General features: G+C 34.5%; 1 protein-coding gene and 1 long non-coding RNA gene across 2 annotated transcripts; one reads left to right on the forward strand and one right to left on the reverse strand.

Moving 5' to 3' along the window:
• Positions 1–19,790: 19,790 nt before the first annotated feature.
• Positions 19,791–22,014, forward strand: LOC138339536 (uncharacterized). Its single transcript, XR_011212354.1, has 4 exons — positions 19,791–19,885; positions 19,979–20,086; positions 20,171–20,547; positions 21,840–22,014. It is a non-coding gene; the product is annotated as an uncharacterized lncRNA (long non-coding RNA).
• On the reverse strand, positions 20,994–21,844 carry LOC101251746 (transcription factor TCP13-like). Its single transcript, XM_004250790.2, has one exon. The coding sequence runs from the start codon at positions 21,651–21,653 to the stop codon at positions 20,994–20,996; it is 660 nt and encodes a 219-aa protein (XP_004250838.2). The 5' UTR covers positions 21,654–21,844.
• Positions 22,015–23,417: the final 1,403 nt, after the last annotated feature.

Here is a 23,417-nt window from a genome sequence, read left to right on the forward strand (position 1 = left end):
TAACTTGAGGCGGAATCTCCTCTTGCACCTCATTATCCTCAACTCTCCTAGTCGGTGTCCTCGTCGTATTCATTTTCTAGAATCATAAGGAAAAGCATGAGAAAAAAACACTCATAAATTAAACTTTATGGCACGACATAGGAGTAGAATAAAAGTGAAACTCTGTCGTCCTATAGACTCTCGCCCCTAGATGCGTTGCGACTCACACCGATGGTCAAGAACCTACTAGACGTGACTTGATGAGACTTTTTGACTCCTAATACTACTACCACAAGCCTATCCTCTGATACCAAGTTTGTCACATTTCGAAACCACACCCAAGAATTCAGGGGCAATCTCCGATTGCAACTGGCGTACATGACTTCTCAGAGCTTTTGTACAAGCCCTTACATATCATTCTTCGCATAAACATAGTGAAAAGTTTTGCGGAATTAAAACTTTTCAAAAAACATATCATACTCTTTAAAAACTCTTTCGTATAAAGAAAGAGGAAATAGAAGTCTCAATCTCATCATGTTAAGACACAAGAATACTTGGGGCACAACCCCTACTTTAAAATATAGAAATAGTTAGTCTATTACAATACTTAAAAAACAAAGCATAAAACACATGTATGCCCTTGAATCAAATAAGGGCATACTTCAACTTCTCTTGAACAATGCAATAATCCAATTTTTCACTTCCCAAAAGCTTCTCCCCAACCATGAACTATAGATATAGATAAAACAATGGAGTTAGTACAACCACATGTACTGAGTATGTCATTATGCATAAAAAACATGAAAATGGACATTTATTTGAAATATCCTTTTTTTCTTTAAAATGTCATAACATGATCATAAGAACAAAATTTATTAACGTACAAAAACATATATTAAAATATTTAAAATAAACATCACATTTTAATAATGATTTTACAGTGAGTCGATTCACTATTATACTGAAGTCTCTTTACTGTACAGTGAAATCGCCTTCATTCAATTTATACACATTATCGTGTGTAATTATCCCACTAAAAGCTATCCTAAGATTTACTTATGTCACACAAAGAGAGACTGCCCATACCGCCTCCCTAAGCATACATAAATGACCCTCAAGAACACTTATAATGAGTAACATAAATAGTTCAAGGTATGAAAGAATCAATGTAACATTCTCCAACCAAGGGTGTCTCCCAGTATCTCTTGAGTGAGTTATGAAACGACCACCCATACAACACATTCAAGAGATTCTGTAGACTACCAAGGATAGAATCATTCTCATAAGATGTATCAACTCAAAAACCATGATACCTAGACATGGAATCTGCAATTTTAACCTATTTCGAGGAGGGTGTTCTACTTGCCAAGGGTAGAACTAGGACATGTCCCATGTAAGCACATTGTTAAGGAATATGAAGGTCTTTTAGGCACTATAGTCTCATTCTCAAGTCGAGGTACAATGTATTCTAGTCTCATTCTCAAGTAGAGCTACTTCGTATGACATAATCATCCACTTGTATCCTTGGTTCTCATAGAGTAATTGATATCAAAGGATCACATGAAAAGGTTTCCTTATATAATTAAAAACCCAATCACATTCACCCACCCAAAAAGGTCAACTAGGCCTACCTTTCAATTGTGACAAAGATAACTCATCATGAATTTCCTAAGGATTAATACGATGTTGTTCCAGCCAATAAACCTTATGTCAACCATTTCTTTTCATGAAGGATACCATTACGGCTCTCCACTTCAACATTCATAACATAACATTTATGACGTACATGATTTTCTTAGCATAGTATAAGGTCTAACATTTATATTATTTATACATGACAAGTGTGCATAATCCTACCTAGTCATGACATATTATAATCTCATAACATTCCTTCATATACAAATGACACAAGTCTACCAAACAAGACACTACATTCTTTCACCTTATCACATATAGCAAACCATTTCTAAAGAACTTAGGATAACCCTTATCATCATTATGTCATCCTATTCAGTACTATGTTATCATTAATATAACCATCGCAACTCATATAGTCAAGTAGGAACAATCATGTATCAACATATATGACTACACATATAAGGACATAGTCTTAGTCTAACATGATCTCCTAATATACATAAAAACTTTCACATTATTTGCATGTAGGTATATATGATCATAAATCACACAATACACTACACAAATAGTCACATTACATCAAGTAGTGCCGACAAGACCTTGATCATCATTTTGCATAAGGTAACGCCGACAAGGCCACAACAATTTCAAGTAAAACACATAACACCGCCACCATAAATGGACCATACCAATAAAAACATAATTTAAGTATAAAAAAACATCAACGTAAAAGTTAATAGGGACCTTACAACCACAACATCCTCAACACCTTAATTCGATGCTAAATCATCCAATTCAATAACATAAGGCCCTTACCAATAGCCTTGAACATCAATTCAACGTAGAAACTACAATAATCAATGAAAACTAGGTAAATTCAATAGTGATTCATAAATCTAATATAACCTTGATATCAATTCAATACAAATATTACATCATTAGAAAGCTCATAGAAATCTACACGATAATTCATCAATATTAGATCAAATATCAAATAACCCATATCATCGTCAAAATCTAGGGTTCATCCGATTAATGGGTTCATTGGTAATTTAGGTTAAAATAATCAGTAGAAAATCAATTATGTCATTATTCAATGTTTAGAAATCATTAATCCATGAACCCATGGTAGAATTATGAAATTGGACAACTCATCTTTGAAAACTTTGAAAACATCATCAAAATTGAGGCTCTTTAATGAACAGAGCTTAAAGGATCAATATACATACCTGTATGAATATAATGCTTCACTTTTATGAATAATCTCCACTCAGTTAGTAACTTTAAGAACTTTCATTTATTTGGGAGTCAATGGAGTCCAATAGAGAATTCTAAGGGAATTGGGAATTTTATTTAGAAGAATGAAGTCTTGAATTTTTTTTTGGCTTATAAACACATTTAAAATACAAAAAACACCCCTAATTAACCTCCAATACTATTACTTGGAAGTGTGGTGAAATTACAAGTTCACCCCTCACTTAACAGAGAAGTGCACGTAGGAGACAAAACAATCGACGGACACCAACCTAGGGGTCGTCCCTTGACCTATGGACCGTCCTGTTGGTCCGTGGTCTGGTATTGAGGCTTTACCTAGTTCCATCTCCTCTCGATGCTAATAACCTACCAAAGGCACCCCTCGATGGGGGTTTGGTAGGCCCATGAGCCGTTGGTGTCTCCGTGGTTTGGGGCTGCCTAGGACAGTCTTGACCATACTATTAAGTCCTTCCTCAAGAACCGTTGGTTGGTCCTTGGGAATGACCGTATACAAGTTTAGTACCCATCACATAATTTTCATCCAAAATAAACACGTCAAAAACTATGAAACATTCTTAGACACACAAGGTCATTTTAAAGCACATCTTTCGAACATCATGGACGTTCTTGGATGTTTGACTTCCAAACTTCATGAAACTTAACACAGTGCCTGTACATGCTATAATAACTTATTTTATGACCTTATAACCTCATTAATCACACATATACACATTAAACCACACATAAGGCACATAGGTAACCTAGTTGTCGGACGTCCTGGTTGTCCTTTGACGTTTGACTTGAAATGCACCTAAACTCTATGTAATTTCTTCAATGCCATATAATAGATCTATATAGGACCTTATACCATCAATAAAATAATTTTAGGTTCTATTTCACATAATTCAAATTTGGGGTCTTACAGACGTCGCTTAGATTTCACCTCAATCACTAACGATTATGCAGAGTTATGATGGACCATAAAATCACCTATGGAGAATTTTAAAAATGCACACCAAAAGAAGATAACATATGAACATATTTCACTATTTTTCTCATTTCTTTTTCAACATAAGACACACTACCCATAATCATAAGACTCAAAGCTTACACAACAACGTTGGCCATGTCGGGATGGTAAAGGAAACTCATGTCGTAACCGTTTAAAAGATCTAACCATCTTCTCTTTTAGAAATTCAACCCTTCTGTTTATACACACATTGAAGACTTTTATGGGAAGTAAACACATCAACATGCACACCATACAAGTAATGTATCCATATCTTCAAGGCAAAACTACTACCGCTAACTCATGTTCATGAGTTGTATAATTCTTCTTATGAACTTTAAGTTGCCTAGAAGCATAACCTATCATTTAGTCATGCTTCATAAGGACACATATACACTACAAATCCTTCATTAACCTCCGGTAATGTCAACACCAGAGGGGATGTAATTCTATCTTTAAACTCTTGAAAATATTATTCACAAGCATCCGACCAGTCAAACTTCACTTCTTTTGGGTAAACGCTGTCAAAGGAGGAGCAATAGATGAAAATCCCATCAACAAACCTTCAATAGTACCCAGCTTGACACAAGAAACTTCTTATGTCGGTGGAAGTCAAATGTCTCGGCTAATTTCTAACCACATCCGTCTTCTTTGGATAAGCCTCTACACCCACACCAGAGATAAAATAGCCAAGAAAAGAAACCGACTTCAATCAAAATTGACACTTATTGAATTTGGATTAGATTTGGTGTTCTTTGAGGACTTACAAGGCCTACCTTAAATGACTCTCATTCTCATTTTCATTCTTTGAGTATATCAAAATATCATCAATGAATACAATCACAAATGAGTTAAGATAATCTCGAAAAACCCCATTCATTAGATCCATAAACGTTGTCAAGGCATTTATTAACCCAAAAGACATCACTAGAAATTCATAGTGGCCGTATCTAGTTCAGAATGTTTTTTTCGGAATGTCCTCTCCTCTCACCCTAAGTTGGTGATATCCTGACCTTAGGTAAATCTTGGAAAATAGCTAGTACCTTTGAGTTGATCGAATAGATATTTAATATGAGGAAGAGGATACTTGTTCTTTATGGTAATCTTATTGAGTTGACAGTAATCAATGCACATCATAAAGGACCCATCCTTCTTCTTCACAAACAAGACCAGAGAATCCAATGGAGAAATAGTAGATTGAATGAAACCCTTGTCTAGTAAATCCTTGACTTGGAGCTTCAACTCATTCAATTCTGTAGGAGCCATCCAATATGGAGGAATTGAAATGTGATTCATATTCCATAACAACTTATTGAAAATGTCAATTTTCGTTTCGGGCCGAACTCCCCGTAGGTTATTAGGAAAGACCTTTAGAAATTTCCTCAAATATGGGGACCAACTCAATAGGAGGAGCTTGACATTCTAGATCTTTAACCCTCACCACATGGTATAGACAATCCTTGGATATTATCTTATAATCCTTCAAGCAAGAAATGATTTGACCCCTTGGCATAGAATTTCCCCCCTTCCACTCTAAAACGGGTTCATTTGGAAACTGAATCTTCACTTTTCTTTTTCTAGAATCTATTGAAGACACACAAGTATGAAGATAATCATTCACAAAATAATATAAAAATAAAACATGTCAAGTTCTACCAATTTAACAAGAGCAAGTCTATTGTACAATAATACAGGACAATTCCTATTGACTCTCTTCGCAAATACGGAGTCACAAATTGGGGTACAAAATGAAAAGAGTACAATCAAAACACCGGGAAGTATGTTAAAATTCCTAGCAACCATATGGGTAAAAAAAGAAAGTGTAGCACTTGGATCAAGCAAATCATAAACATTAATAGAGAAGACTTGCAACATACTGGTCAATACATCAGGAGAGCTCTTTTGTTCACCCTTCGTCTAGAGTTCATTAAAAATTGTTCTTTTTTGGAGATCCATAGCTAGGACCATTTGATTGAGTTTAGTTAATCCTCTTTCCATGACCCTTCACATTAGGACAATTTTTCACCATATGGCCACATTTTCAATAAAAATAGCAACTATTAGTCCAAATGAGCCACTCATCCACATGCTCCTTACCACACTTTCCACAAGTTGGTCTTTCTCTTGGTTAATCAATATTTATCCCCTTTTGAGATCTAGGGTTAGAAACCGTATCATTGATAGTCTTGGAGAAATTTTAATGAACTTAGTTTTAAAAACTCTTCTTGAACTTAGGCTTGTCATTAATGTAAAACCTACTCTTAGAAAAACTACTTTCCTTGTTAACTTCTTTGTTCCTCTTCCTTAGGAGACTATCTTTTTCTTGATGTGCATGAAACATCAACCTAGAAACAACCATGTAGTAATTAAAGCATAGCTGCATGACATTGTTATTCAACCTTTTCGGAAACGCCCATTACATAACAACTCAGTTCATCCCTATTATTTAAAACAAAAAAAGAAGAATATTTGGAATGCTTAATGAACTCTATGAAGTATTCCTTGACACTCGTACCTCCTTGACGAAGGTTGATGAAATCCTCTACCTTAGCTTCCAAGGGAAGAACCTATTAAGGAAGGCCTTTTTGAAGATGTCACAAGTAACAGGACAACCACTTAAAGCCTTACTATCCTTTCATTAATTGTAGGATGTCTAATTCACGTCCTTGAGTTGATAAGTAGGAAACTCAACCTTTTCAGTAGTAACCACCCCCATACAAAACAAAATCTTATAGACCTCATAACATAAGTCTTGGGGGTCTTCTTCAACCTTTTGATCCAAAGAACACAGGAGGATTCATCCTCATTAAATCTGTCAAAAGGGTATCCATAGTTCTAGGATGTTGGCTCTCTCGAGGCACAACCTATTGTTTAGCTTGTTCCATAATGGCATGAGCTTGAGTATTGTTGGGTTAGGCCATTTGTAGAAGGTCTTCCCTCACCTCACAAATCATCATGAATGGAGGATTGACAAAAACTTAACAATTTACAATAACTTTCTCTTGAGGTTGAATAGTATTGCCTTGGGGATAGCTCTCGCATTGGCAATCTTTCTCCTACTATCCTCACGGCTGTCCTCCTTATGTTCATCGCCTATAACCACATAAAACGAATTAGATGCTAAAAGACACATAGTGTAAAAACTCTAGATGTTACATCTGGGGTGAACTCTTAGAAGTAACTCGAATCGTTGTCCTTGAAAAGGACTACGACTAACCTCTTAGAATTCTTTATTACATTTCATAGGTTAAATTGTGGAAAAATTTAATATTTTTAATTAATTCTACATTGAGGCATATATAGACCTCTCAAATACACACAATATATACATAATGAGTTCACATAGACTCTTCGCATAGGAAGCACTACATAGGCTTCTACTTTTATTTCACATACATAAGAGAACAATAGAGATTCATGAGAATTCTAGGATACATCTTATATTAAACCATCTAAAACGAGCACAACATTGGATGTATCCCTTACTTCATTAGAATAAAGGACACATATAGGCATATACAATCTTAGTCTTCAAATGAAATATAATGAAAAAAAGACTCTATAAGACTAAACAATGTACAGTAGAAAGATAATGGCCTCGTCCTCGGAAAGTGAGGACCTACCGAACTTGGGGAATGATAATCCAAGTCTTCTTCAATGGCCTTCTAGTAACCGAAAAGTTGTAAACTACATACTATGGGAAACATAATAACATAGGTTAGTACATCACTTTTACTAATTATACGCATATGGACATAAAACATTTGTAGTCATGCAAAAGGGACCACATGTTCAAAACCATGCTAAGTTACTTTGAAAAGCCTTATGCACAATAAAGAACACATATAAACCAATAATCACACCTTTCTTATGAAAAAAGATCATGTATAACACAAGACAAATATTATCAAGTATAGTCAAGTCAACATGTATCATAGAATATTGGAGTACATAATTAATACAACTTTAACATTATGTTATAGCAACATAGCATATTTAAGAGTTCATAACATTACAACATATACAAGACACCTACTCATAACCCACCATCATGTAAACAAGTTCAATGAGAATGTAATTCCCCATAACCTTACTCGACCAAGTAAACCCAACAAAGTATCACAAGTAATGTATTTCTTCTCATAACATAACATCAAGAGTAGTCATCATCACATTTAGCTATAAAGACCAATAGAATATTCACAAATAAAACTAACATCATATAGAATCATCAACATGTAAAGTCAACATATACACAATCATTTACTTTATATCACATAAAACAACCTTTTAAGACTTCCGTCAAGGCCAACTAGTGCAACGTATAGGTACAGACCCATACTTCTACCTAGATTAAGTCAATCCCGTCAAGTCATCCTAGTTAGAGTCCACTATATTACTTCATTTTATTTGTAGGAATATCTTTCCATAACCTACATATTCCACATGAGCAAATATTGAATCTGGTGTCATAGAATCCTACATCGAAAGAAGGTGAACTACTTGCAAAGGTAGTACCAAAACATGAACATAGCATGTATGTGGATCAGCTAACTAGTCTTCCTATGGGGAGACATAGTTCATGAACTAGCAGATGTAGTTGGGACCCTCTTTATGGTAGATGCATTATAGTCTCCAATCTTATGAGTACATTAGTGATCCTACCTTTCCTATGTGGGAAGGGACACTCCTCGCTACTAGTTCACTAAATGCTTCGCTAGAGTCCCTTTAAATGAAGGTTATTTTGGGTAATTTAGGCAGTGACTATACATTGACTTAGGATCTATTTTAAGAAATTTTAACTCAGTCCAAACCAAATTCCCAAAACAAACTCAAAAGCTCTCACCTCTCTCTATTTTTTCTTTCTCCAATTCCTCTATTGAAGAAGGAATAAAGCTCGAAAAAGAAGGCCAATTTATCTATGATTTCACTGATATTTAGTGTATTAACCTTCACTAAGGTATGAGTTATTCATTCTTTTGACAAATTTCCGCAAGAGTTCCTTTCAAAGTTGATTTCTAAATTACCCAATTTCCTGGGTTTTTCCAATTCTAATGGGTTTTTCTTCTAAACTTCAAATTGATGATAAATTATGATTTCCTATGACTAATTGAGGATATATTGTTGATTAATTGATGTTAGTTTATAAATTTTCATGATGATCATGTTTCCTTCCCCAATTTCCCAAATCGTGGATCTTCGTCATGAATGTGAAGAATTAATTGATCATTACACTATTTTTTACCTATTTTAATTCATGTATGGATTTATGAGGGTAAGGTGTTGTTGGGATTGGATAAAATTATTGATGAATTCATGATGAACCCTCTTTCCCCTAACCCTAGATTCTGAATTAATGTTAATTGGATATTGATGATGTAATTGACCTAGATCTTTTGTTAATTACTATTGATTGATGTTACTACACCTATGGTAGGATGTCATTGGTTGACTGATGGTAAAATCATGAAGATTGATACTGAAGGATATTGAGTAAGTCTTTATGATCCTAACCTTTATTTGAATTATGATGGCTTCTGATTGATGATGTATTTCAATTGAAGCATAACTTCTGATTATCCTTAGTAGGTGTTTGTATGATGATCAATCAAAATATCTTAACTATATGATTGTGATATTATGTTTAAGAAGAAACTATTTAATCTTGGTTATAAAGTACTATGTACATTATTATTACATGATGATGATAATATTCTAATCTCACGTATGAGAAATGACATGAAAAGATATTCTTATGCAATTCCTAATGAGCTAATGACAATGAATATACAAGGTATTATATCCTATGACCAACATTAAGATATTATGATTGGTAAATACATTAAAGACAATTTAAAAGTGACTTTACCTTAGAACCGAGTGAACTAGAGTTAGGAGTGTCCATTCCAACATAGGGAAGTTAGGGTCACTAATGTACTCTTGAGATTGGAGCATATAATGCATGTAGCTTAAAGAGGGTCCTAAGTATATCTCCTAGTTCATAAACTATTTTTCCCCCAAAGGAATACTAGCTAGTGGATCCATATGTTCCTATGTTAATGTTTTTGCACTACCTTGGCAAGTAGTCTGCCTTCTATAGGTGTATGGTTCCATGACACCGGATTCCAAATTAGCTCATCTGGTCTATGTCAGTTAAGGAATGATCTTCCTAAAAGATAAAATTAACTAAAGGAATAAACTTTAAGTAGGATAACTAAGGGGTTTAGCTTAGTCTAAGTAGGAGTATGAGAGTCTACCTTATATTGTACTACTTATCCTTGAGGGTAGACTTATGAAGATGTTCTTATATATGTATATGTGTTTGGTATCGATGTCAAAAGTATGATGATGATATGTACCCTTACATGATATGCTATGCGAAGTGGATATTAAGCATGGTTCTCATTGAGTTTACATAATTGAGTAAGGTTATGGTGCTTTGCCTGGTCATTTCACTTGTTGACATAATAAGGGTTCACGGGTAATTTTCTTTCTTGGGTTATGATATAATGCACTCTTACCCATTCTTGTTGCTATAATAATTTGATCATACAGTTTCCTTGACTATGTGTTCAAATAAGTTATATGCATATTGATGGGTCCCTTAGGATATGCATCAATTATCGCCAACTCAATAAAGTAACTATTAAGAACAGTTATTCTCTCCCTTGGATTGATGATTTGTTTTATCAACTCAAAGAGGAAAGATACTTTTCTAAGATTGACTTGAGGTGGAGCTATCACCAACATAGGGTTAGAGGTGAGGATATACCAAAGACGACATTTCTTAATAGATATGGTCACTATGAGTTCTTAGTAATGCCATTAGGTCTTCCTAATGCTCCGGCGACATTTTTGGATCTCATGAATAGGGTGTTTCGAAGTTACATAGATTCACTTGTCATTGTTTTAATTGATGACATCTTTGTATATTCGAAAAATGAGGGTGAACACATAAACCATTTGCGTGGTTGGTGGCATGTGAGAGAAGCTTCCAAATCTTTACAGATACGATATCTTACGCTCCGTTGATGATTTTATCATAGGATACAAAGAGATTCGTTATGTATTGTGTTACATCCCATGTGGGATTAGGGTGTGTGCTTATGCAAAATTGGAAAGTAGTAGGCTATGCTTTTAAAAATCTTAAGGTGCATGAGATGAACTATCCAACTCATGATCTTGAGTTAGCGGCCGTGGTACTTGCCTTCAATATACGGACGCTTTACTTATATGGTGTTCATGCCGATGTTTATACAGACCACAAGAGTCTTCAATATGTGCTTACTTAAAAGAGTTGAATCTTCGATGAAGAAGATGGTTGCAACTGTTGAAATTTTACGGCATGAGTGTTCAATATAACTGTGGAAAATCTTTTGGTAGTGTGTCCTATATAGATTGGCTAGATTGGGTGTTAGATTGGAAGGTTCTCTAGATGGCTGTTTTATGGTCCATCATAACTCCGAATCATCATTAGTGGTTGAGGTTATCTCCAAACAACACCTTCATCAACCATTGATAGAGTTTAAGTAATAAGTTTTTGGAAAGATTAATGAGTCATTCTTCATCGGGGGGATGGTTTCTTGAGATATCACAAAAGGTTGTGTGTTCCGAATGTAGATGGTTTGAGGAACAAGAGTCTTCAAGAAGATCATGGTTCCCCTTTATTCATTCATTCGGGCTGACAAATATGTACCATAACCTAGGGAAGTGTTTTGGTTGAACGGATTAAAGAAAGACATAGCGAAATTTATTGCAAAGTGTTCAAATTGCAAACAAGTGAAAGATGAATACTAAAAACCGGATGGTTTACTTCAAGAAATAGAAGTTCCTACTTAGAAGTGGGAAGACATCTATATAGATTTTGTGGTAGGTTTTCATCAGATATTGATAGGTTTACCAAATCTGCTCGTTTTATTCCTATCCTGTATGCCTATTCTGCGGAAGATTATCTAGGGATCTTCATAGATGATATTGTGTGTCCCAATTGTATTCAATTATCCAACATATCGGATTGGGGTGCACAATTTACATCTACGTTTTGGAGGTTTTTCATAAAGAGGGATGGGTACCAAGGTGAAGTTAAGCACCCCTTTTTAGCCTCAAATGTTGGTCAAGTAGAGTGTACAATTCAAATCCTTGAGGATATGCTTAGAGCGTATATCATTGATTTCAAGGGAAATAAGGATACACATTTCCCTTTGGTGGAGATTGTTTACAACAATAGCTACCATTCATCTATATCTATGGTCCTTTTTTATGTTGTCTATTGTAGGAGGTGTTAATATCAAATTGGATTGTATGAAGTGGATAAATCTCCACTTCTTGGGCCAGTGTGATTTATTACACTTTTGAGAGAGTTCATATCATAATAAATCGCTTGCAAACATCCCATAGTCTTCAAAAGTCTTTGCCGATCATAGGAGAAAGGAATTAGAATTTAAAGAAGGCAATAAGGTATACTTGAAAATTTGCCTATAAAGGGGGTGGTAAGATTTGGGAAGGAAGGGAAGTTGACGCCTCGTTATGTGGGTCCCTATGAAATCTTTCAAAGGGTTGGTAAGGTTGCCTGTGATTTGAAAATCCCTAGTGAATTGAATTCTATTCATCCGATTTTACATGTTTATATTATTAGGAAGTGTATCGGTGTTACTGATTCAATTCTTCTTATTGAAGGTTTCGATGTTAAAGTGGAACTCTCCTATGATGAGGTTGTGGTTCAAATCCTTGATCCTCAAGTGAAGAGGCTGAGGAACAAAGAGGTTGCGTTCACAAAGGTGTTCTGGAGGAACCACCTAGTTGATAGAGCAACATGGGAGGCGGAGGCCGACATATAGTCCTGTTATCCTTATCTTTTTGCTTGTTAATATTAGATATTCCTATGAATAATGGAAATAATGTGTTGATTTAAATTTGACTTGTTTTGCAAAGATATGCATGGTTATGGTAAAAGGTTTGTGTTAAAATGAACTATAAGGAAAAATTCCTCTTTTGATTGAATTGAACTTGATTGTGTATTTTTATGTTGTTGCCTTCATAATGTTATATAGAGCATGTTGATATTTTGAGAAAGAAACTTTGGCATAATTTCCTCCTATATGATATGTTGATCTCATGTTGTTATTGTGTGTAGGAAATTCCTCAAGTTTACACTTTAAGCCCTAAGGGTGGAAATTTATGTTTTTTAGTCATTTTTGTAAATGCCATGATTATCTGTTGAATGGAGTTGTGTAACACTTATTGAGTTATAATTCATATGGAAGTTGATATTTATGTGATATATTGGTAGTTGGGATGCTAGTCCTGAGTTTATCATATCCTTTATTAAATTTTTGTGTCTTACATGGACGAGTGTTCCTAAGGGGGGGATAATGTAACACTCCGAAAATTTGATACCGTATCTAGAGACTATAATGAATGTATGATGATTTAGAGACTTTTTTTATGACCTAGAATATAGTTTATAAGTCATCTGGGATGTTTTAGACACAAGACATCAAAAAATGTCCATGATGCCTCGAAAGTAGCTAAATTGAACTAGATGACGTCGCTATATTTGGTGAAGGTTTGGGACGGTCAAATGAAGTCTAAAAGATGTAAAAAGTCATTGGTCAGGTAGAGTGTGGTATTGAAGGTCTAAACGTCCAATTACGATGCTTCAAGGACCCCCAAAGGGTCTTGTAGGAGGACCCAAACATGGGTGGGCAGGCTGCCAAAGCAGTCTATGTAATTCCAGAATCAGTGGGCTGATGCACAATGCCTAGCCAACACGGACCTCACTTGTTCATTCTCCTTTTAAAATTTAAAAATGTGTGTTGGCCCCACAACGCAGAGCCACTTTGGAGATCCATTAAAGTCATATTTGTGACATTTTTACCTCTCGGAGAGACCATTTAAGTAAGGGGTGTTTTGGGTAATTTAGGGGGTGACTATATATTGAATTATTATCAGTGTTAATCCAATTTAACTAAATACAAACCCAATTTCCAAAAAAAAACCAAAACCTCTCACCTGTCTCTAGTTTCTCTCTCCCAAAATTTTCCATTGAAGAAGGAACAAAACTTAAAGAAGAAGGTCAATTGCTCTAGGATTTCACTTCAATTTCATGGAATAATCTTCATTAAGGTATGGATTCTCACTATTTGGAATCCTTTCCCCAAGAGATCTTTTCAAAGTTTATTTCTAAATTACCCGATTTCATGGGGTTTTCCAATTCTAATGGGTTTTCTTTTAAACTTCAAATTGATGATAAATTGTGATTTCCTATAACTAATTGAGTATAGATTTTTTTATAATTTGTGTTAATTAATGCAATTTTATGTTGATAATGTTTCCTCCCATAATTTCCCAAATATTAGATCTTGGTTATGAATTGATGGTAGTTGAAGAATGAATTGATCATTAGACTTGTTTTACCTATTCTAGTTCATGTATGCATTTACTAGGGTAAGGTATTGTTGTGATTTCATCAAATTCTTGATGAATAAATTATGAACCTTATTTCCCCAAACCCTAGGTTATGAATTATTGTTAATTGGATTGTTATGATGCAATTGACCTTGTTCTTGTGTAAATTACTATTGATGATGTACTTCAATTGAAACATGACTTTTGATTAGCCCATGTTTGTGTTTGTATGATGATGAATGGAAATGTCTTGACTATGTGATTCTGAAATTATGTTTAAAATGAAAGTATATATGGGTAGTTATGAAGTACTGATATACCATATTATAACATAATGATGATGTTATGATAATCTCACATCTGAGGGTTTCCATGAAAGGATATTCTCATATGGTTCCTAATGAACTAATGATAATGAATATACAAGGTATTATACCCTATAACGTACATTAAGATATGATGATTATTAAAGACATTAGAGACATTACAAAAAGGACTCTAGCTTAGCACCGAGTAAACTTGAGTTAGTAGTGTCCCCTCCCATATAGGGAAGGTAGGATCAGTAATGTACTCTTGAGATTGGAGACGATAATGAATGTAGCATAAACAGTGTCCCAGATATATCTCCTAGTTTTTGAACTATGTTGTCCCCATAAGAAAACTTGCTAGTGGATCCACGTAGTTTCTATGTTTTCGTTTTGGCACTACCTTGGCAAGTAGTCCGGCTTCCATAGGTGTAGGGTTCCATTACACAGGATTCCACATTAGCTCATTGGGTCTACATTAGTTAAGGCAAGATGTTCCAAAAAGGTGAAATGAACTAAAGTAATGAACTCTAACTGTGTTGCCCTAAGGGGTTTAGCTTAGACTAGGTAAAGAATGGGACTCTACCTTAACATTGAACTAGCTTGCCTTGAGCGAAGTCTTAGGACGATGTTTTATATATGTATATGTGTATACTGGTACATGATATGTATATGATGATCTTGCACATTTATGGTGTCTTATGATGTTGAATTCACTTAAGCTTCTATGTTTGAGTAATTTATCCTATGATAGTTAATGATGTAATCTAAGAGGCTAGTCTTATTCCTCAAAGAAAAACGACGACGTTGGTAACGTCTAGGGGTGCTTCGTGGATGTGAAAAAAATACTACTCTAAGGTAATGATACATCTTTGTAGAACCCCGATGAATGGAATTATGGGAACCATGAGCTTCCTCAAGAATAGAGTTTCTCAAATCATAAACATTGGGCATAAAAAACCTTTCTTCATACCTGAAGACACCATCTACCCCCAAGGAGAATGACTCATTAAGCTTACTAAGGAATGAAATCTCCAAATACATTAATAATTGATCAAGGTGTCGCATAGAATTCTTCACAACCACCAAAGATGCTTCAAATTTATGATGGACCATAAAACTACAATTTGATTAATCTTCCAATCGAACACCCTATTTAGCAAACCTATGACCATTTTTCACCGGGTCTTAGAGCGTCTTCAACCACATAGGCTTTGCTGGGGTTGTAGAGAACACACATGTCGTAATCTTTCGAAAATTCCAACAACCTTCTTTGTTGGAGATTCAAAAACATTTAAGTAAATACATATTAATAACTTTGTAGTCAGTATACCCATCAACATGGAAACCATACAAATATAGCCTGCATACTTTAAAGGCTAATATCACGGCCACTCACTTATGATCATGAGTTGGATAATTCTTCTCATGCACCTTAAGTTATCTAGAAGCATAGGCTTCTACTTTCCAATGTTGCATAAGAACACACCCTAAATAAACTCGGGATGAATCACAATACACAATAAAACCCTTGGTCTCCTCTGGTAATGTCAACACCGAAGCAGAGGTAAGCCGCTCTTTCAAGATTTGGAAGTTTCTTTCACATTCCTCCAACAACTCAAATTTCATACTCTTTTGCGTTAAAGTGGTCAAAGGAGATAAAATGGATGCAAAGCCATCCACAAACCTTCTATAATATCCCGCTAGATACAAAAAGCTTTGAATGTCTATTGGAGTCAATGGTCTAGGCCAATCGTTGATCACTTCAATTTTGCTTTGGATCAACCTAAACCTCCTCTCTAGAGATGAAATGACCAAGAAACGTCACCGACCTCAACTAAAACTCACATTTGCTATACATGTCAAATAGTTGGTTTTCCTTCAGCATTTTCAACCCAACTCTTTGATGATCTATGTGTTCACCATAATTTTTTTAATATACCAAGATTTCGTCAATGAAAAAAATGACAAATGAATCTCGATATCTTTGAATCATTCTATTCATGAGATCCATAAACGCTGCCAAATAATTAGAGTAATACCCCAAAAATTATTTAGGGTGTCGGTAGCCTCACTTGTTCCTATAATCTTGTTAACATGTTAATGTTGTGCTTTAAAGAATGTTTAGGTGATTTGAAAATTAAACGTCAAGGGATAACTAAGACCTTCGGTGACGAAGTCACATGTGTTTCTTATATGTGTTTATGTGTGTTTCATGAGATTATGAGGTCCTTATATGAGTTATTATAGTATTTATAGGAAATGTGTCAAGTTTCGTGAAGTTTGAAGGTCAAACGTCCAATAACGTCCATGATGTTCAAAAGGTTTTCCTTGAAATTACCATATCTCTTAAAATATAAAGAACTAAGGGAAACATCACCTATCAAATTAAATATATTTAAATCCTTTTCCAATGCCACCAATTACGCGTGAATCTAGTTTTCCAATAAAATATTATATCCATTTTAGTGAATGATTTAGTGTACACTACTAGAAATTTGACTTACTGCAACGCTTATTTAGCAACGGTTATACCATCGTAGCAATAGCTAACCTATTACAACGGTTATAACCGTGGCCAAATATCCTTGAATCTAATAGAACAATTCTTAAAATAAACTGTTGCATAATCCCGATAACCGTCCCTATAGAGAAGGTATAGCAACAAGTTTTAAAACTGTTACTATAGACAACTCTATGGCAACGGTTTTTTAGAAAAATAATTCTGATTTTTTAGCCCTAAATATTTTTTCCTCCTAAAAAATATATTTGCCTCCAATATAATTAGTCCCTCCTAAAAAATTAATTCTTATTTATTAACTTTTTAGAAAATGTAGAGAAAAAGAATGAAATTGATTAGAAACCCTTATTTTTCAGAAATTTCATCAAAGCAATGTGAGAGAGATTTTTGTGGGTGAAGCTGCATGTGAAAGGAATTTCTGAAGATTTTGGTGAGAAAAACGAAATTTGTTGGTGAAGCTGTTGGTGAAGCTCGTTGGTGAAGCTTGTTGGTGAAGCTGTTGGTGAAGCTCGTTGCTGAAGAGCTATCGGTGAAGTTGTTGGTGAAGCTCGTAGGTGAAGTTGTTGCTGAAGCTCGTTGTTGAAGCTCGATTGTGAAGCTGTTGCTGAAGCTCGTCGGGGAAAACAACCAGCTCATTCTTTTTGGTGGTGTTTTTGAGGTTCGACTACGAATTCATCTTAAAGGTTAATAATGTTTAAGTTTTCTATGCTAGTTCATGATTTTTAAGTCCCCATTGAATTAATTTTGAAACATGTTAAAGAATAATATATGGGTTAGTCTTAAACCTATGTTATTTGCTCCAATATAGTTAGTGTATAAACTTCCCCTGTTTGATTCTGTGATATATAAGAGAGTCAAAATCTAGTGCTCCATGTTTGTGGATCTTTAAGTATTTCTTTCTGCATATTTTTTTGTTCCAGCTGAATTCTTCCTTAATATTCCCCATTTGATGTGAATGTGGACAAAAATTACTCCCAAATTACTTCCTACTGGTATTTGCTTCACTTTTTGTTGACTGATATGGCTTAATTTGAGAGCAAAAATGAAGAAAGTAATGTTCAAAATTTCGAGCATATGAAGACAGAAGAGTATGCTTTTCATTTGATTTTCTGTATTTAATATTTTTCTACTTTCACCTTTCCATGGCAAAGAAAATCTTATTCTTTACAACAACTGATGTACATAACATTTGGGCAAAAAGGAGAAAAAAATAACAAAACCTTCTGTTTCTGACTGCTAACATTGTTGATTTATTACTACAGATAGACTATATAGTATATACTCACTGTTGTAAGTGTATATATATAACGACTAACGTACATAATATGAGTATATAATAAGATGTCAGCTAGACTTGCCGCGCAACTTAGCAGCTTCAGAGCTAGTTGTTGTCATGAAAGATTCTCCACAACCAGATCGTCCAGTTGCATTTGGATTGACAAATATGAACTCAGATTTGTTCATAATATCAAGTATTTCAGTTTTGATGCTTATGAGACAAATATAACGATAAACCAGGTTAATGAATAGCAATATATTGGAGTGCAACTGGGTGATGCAAGTTAGTCTACTAGAATTCACGCAGTTAAAGTATGGCGGATCAGTTTCACAAGGACAAAGATGACAAAACTAAATAGTTTTTGGACTCAATCTCGCTAATCAGTATATGAAGTTCATTTTCCTCTCATTTTAAAAAGGGAAGACATGAATCATGGGTGAAGGCTGTATAATTTGAAAGAATATATTGTTATACTCATTCATAGGAACCACAGACAATGAGATGAGAGAAAGTAAAGAGAGACAAGAGACTGCACTATAGCTAGACATGACAAGCAAACGAAAATCAGTAATGTAATTGCTTTTCTGTTACACCTTATTTTTCCTTAAGGTTGAGTCCTAAAAGTACATGATAGGCTAATCTACAGAAAATTACAACACAAGTCGCAAAGGTTATCTTCAATTTTGTTTTTGATTATTAAGAGATGTTCAAACTTGAGTATCACTGTCGTTTTACTTTGAAATACATTCGGATTCTGATATTGTCTATGTCTTTTGCTTGTTCGGTTTAATGTTATCTTCCCTTATGAGTCACTGCCATCATAAAGTGTGACACATAATGCCCTATTTATTCGTTAAAGTTAATGATATTGGGTGGATTTGTGCATTTTGCGATATTGTTTTGATCATTCACGAAGCACAAATTGATTTGCTTTGTATGATTTACTTCTCACTTTACATGTTCGGTGTTTTATTTGGATGCAGTGTCTATAATTTAAACTGGCTATAATTGTGTTAGTCTTAGGAATTTGTGTGTCATTAATAGAAATGTGTGGAACTTGAATTTGTTTTTCAAGTTTTTAACTGCTTGCACAATTCATATTATATTGACAGTGAATGTACATTTTATTAAAAAGAGACCTTTTTAACATGTCTTTAAGCATTCCTTCTCTTCCAAAGTTTCCATATAACTATGGCTTGTATGAGCTTCATGATATGCTGCAATTTGGGGGCTTCTCTTGTTTTTTTGCAACATGAATGGCCTGCAATAACTCCTTGCTTATATTACTGCGAAGTTCTGACTCAAACTGAGAGCTCAAACAGTCTAATATTTACCTCGTCTAGTACACTATATAACACTAATATACCTTCGATTAACATTACTGATTCATTTCTTTGCAGAAAATGTCTGAAAAAAATGCAAAGAATCGAAAAAAACTGATGAATCCACACACTGCTGGCAAAAAGAGTTTCGCTTTAGTTCGTAATAAGCTGGTGAGTTCTCTGATATATTATTTTTTAATGAAATTTTCTTTTGGATCTCTTCCAATGTGAGTTTAGTTTTTATATATATTTCAATTCGACTAGGAGAAAGATAAGGAGACAGTATCATCTAAGGATATCTTTGTGGTTACAAGAACAAGAAAACCTGGGCGATCGTACAAGGCCTCAAATGAAGATACTACTAGTAAAATTGTATGTGCCTGTCTATTTTAATTTTTTTTGTTGAGATCAATTATTTATTTCATAAGATTGTATTTGTTGGATATACTTTGGTAGGCTGAAATGGAGCAAATTGAAAAATAAATAAGCATAAATGGTGAGTATGTTGATGCATTTTCAAGCGTCATGGGTCCTGAACATCCGGGACGTCTAAGACTATATGGCGCAGGAGTTACAAAGACTACTTTGAAAAAAAAAAGTTGGCAATTGGGAATCAACTTTAAGTGCAACAACTGATGGAATGCATGAAATGCAAGAGAGGATGCAGAAAATGGAGAAACAAATGGAGGAACAAAAGAAAATTGTGCGACAAGAAGTTATTGCAGATGTTATTTCATAACTTAAGCATGCGGGATTAATTGATCCTAACATATTGGCAGCATTGTCGACTCCTTCACCAAGAGAATCTACTTCTGTTCAAGGGGATAAACAAGGTTGGTGTCGCTAATTCTATGTTTTGATTGGTATTTGTTGTTGCTACTTGCTATAGGATTAGAATGGAATAGCTAATTACTGCATGTAATCTGGTTTCTTGTTTATGTTAATTAAACATGTGTCTTGTAGCATGATAGTGTTGTTTCTACTGCTTGTAGTCTAGACTCTTGTTTCTGCTGCTGGACTATCTTGTTTCTGCAGCTGCTGTCTTGTTTTTGCTGCTGGCCTATCTTGTTTCTGCAACTGCTATCTTGTTCTTGCTGCTGGTGTATCTTGTTTCTGCAGCTGCTCTCTTGTTTCTGCTGCTGGTTTCTTGTAGCATTATACATAGTGTTGAATCCTAGCTTCACGATTATGCTTAGTCGAGCCAACGTAGTAGCTAATTACTGCATGTAGTCTGGTCTCTTGTTTCTGCTGCTGCTTGTAGAAGTTTGAATGAGAGCAGCTAGTTGAGTGAAAACAAGTTTGGGATGTCATAATTCACCTCTTGCTGTTTGTCTTGAACTCCATATTCAGAATTGGGAACACCTCTATTTTCTTGGTTAAATTCTGGACTCTGTTCTTGATCAAATGAATACTGCATTTTTTTGGGATTTAGTTTAGTAGAGTGAAAATTATTAGGGAACTCACCAAGAGCATCAATTGCAGCTTTAGCTTCTTTAATCAGCCAATCAATAGCCTTACTTGGACGGTCATACCCAAGCCTATCTTGCACATCATAGAACTGAATTGCAGTGTTTGGTGAAAGCCTAACTCGTCGATCCTTCGGATCTTTTGCAGTTGAAACCTTACTGTGTCTGTCTTTCCTTCCCGTGGCTCGAATAATTCGGCCTCCATGGCCTTCTATAACATCTATTTTAGCTCTCTTTGGCTTCATTCTTCTTGTCCCTTTGTTCAATTCTTGTTCGCTTACTGTGAAATTAGCCCATTTTTCTTGCTTTTTGTAGACTGACTGTGGCATCTGCTGGTTTTGGTAGTGACTTTGAAGGTTTCCAATGTCATTTTCTTGAAAAACTTCCTCTTCCTCCTCCTCTTCTTCTTCTGATCCATCTTCTTCATCTGATACTTGACACTGATGGTTCATTGGAGGATTCAGATTGGACATTTATTCTCTCTTCCACCTTTTATCTTTTTAGTGTTGGAAACTTGATTGGCATGTACTTGATTTCAAAGTTTTAGGATTGAACAATTCTAAAAGCTAATGCCTGCAGGTTGTAACTACATGTATACTTGTTATTTCCAAGATTTGAGGTTTCCTAAATTATTTATATTTTTTTCTGATTGTATGTAGGTGACGAAATCGAAGAAGGCAATGAAAGCAATAGTGAAGACTTGACATAAGAGCTGAAGTATATATTGATGTAAACTTTATTGATGTTCTAGAAATCATATATTTTTGAAGATTGAAAATTTTATGGCATGTGTTTCACCTTTTTTGAATGCTTTAAAATGATTTGTACATTTTGCTTTAATTTATATTAGAATCACGGATCTTGAATTCTAATTAAGGTAATGAACATTTATTCTCGTTAACGATTTATGTGTATTTTTATGTTATAAAATTTATTCTCATGGATGATTTAGTATATAGCAGGTAAATATAGCTTACTAATATTGCATTAGAATTGTTGCAAATAGCAGGTAATAACCGTTGCAATAGGCATTAAGCAACAGTTCTACAATTGTTTAAAAGTGTTGCAATATCCCTATAACAACCGTCGCAATTGAGTGAAATGGTGTGTTGAATCGAAAAAAACTGTAGCCATAGCCTTAACAGAACTGATGCATAAACCTCTATTACGACGGTTAAAAACTGTACCAATACATACAACCGTTGGCAATTAATTCAAATGATAACCGTGGCAATAGGTCAATGTATGGCTACGGTTATATGAACTGTCGCACAGAACCATAGCAACAGCTCTATTGCTACGCGATCTGTTGTAGCGGTTGGTGTAACCGTAGCCTTAGACCTATGGCTACGGTAAAAACATCAATTGCAACGATAGGTGAACCGTGGCAGTAGACCAAATTTCTAGTAGTGGTAGTTCTGTTTTTGCCGTGGGAATAAATTAAGTAAGATAATTTTCCTCACCTTTTACACTATGAAAACCTAAATAAAATGGATTTCACAAGTCCTATAAATATTTAAATATTTCTAATTAAACTTTTAAATTCATCATTCTCTTCTCTCACAAACCCTAGGAAGAAACCTGAAGAAAAAAATAAAAATAGAAGATTCCATTCACGAAAATTCAAGATTTGTAAAGCTTCTTTAAATAAGCTTAAGATTGAAGCTAGGTTTGAAGTTCTTCATTGATTTCATAACCAAATTTTAGTCGATTCTTCATCTAAAAAAGGTATGGCGATCCTTCATATCGAAGTAACTTTTCACTTGGAGAGTTAAACTCAATGTTTTCATAAAAGTTCCATGATCAAATCCCTTCTTCATCAATCTAGGCATGGGTTATTTCTTAAATTTACTTCAAAAGCATAATATGAAGGAATTGATTAATATGTACTAATTTGCACGTGATTTTCAATCAAATTGCATGATCAACCCATGCTGTTTCACCAAATCGATTTTAGCCTATGTATGACTTTATGATCTTGATCTTATGCACATCTATTAGTGTTTCAATTATGTTAATATTCTTATGTCAACTGTCTAGTATGTATATTGATGGTGAACTATTGATAAATTATCTATGTGAACCAATGTATGAAGATTTTAATAAGGCTTGCTTAGATCTCTGTGTGTTTAATATAACATTGATAGTTAAATGTATAAATGGGGAATTTTATTATGTTAAGATTCTTGTAGCTACTGCCTTAGGGTAATATCATGGTTAAATTGTGGGTATAAATC

The sequence above is a fragment of the Solanum lycopersicum genome, chromosome 11, assembly GCF_036512215.1.
Source record: "Solanum lycopersicum chromosome 11, SLM_r2.1".
Lineage (NCBI taxonomy): Eukaryota > Viridiplantae > Streptophyta > Magnoliopsida > Solanales > Solanaceae > Solanum > Solanum lycopersicum.

Bases quoted from the DNA above. Each gene is read 5' to 3' on its own strand.
- LOC101251746 (XM_004250790.2), bottom strand. From the start codon at position 21,653: ATGTCCAATCTGAATCCTCCAATGAACCATCAGTGTCAAGTATCAGAT.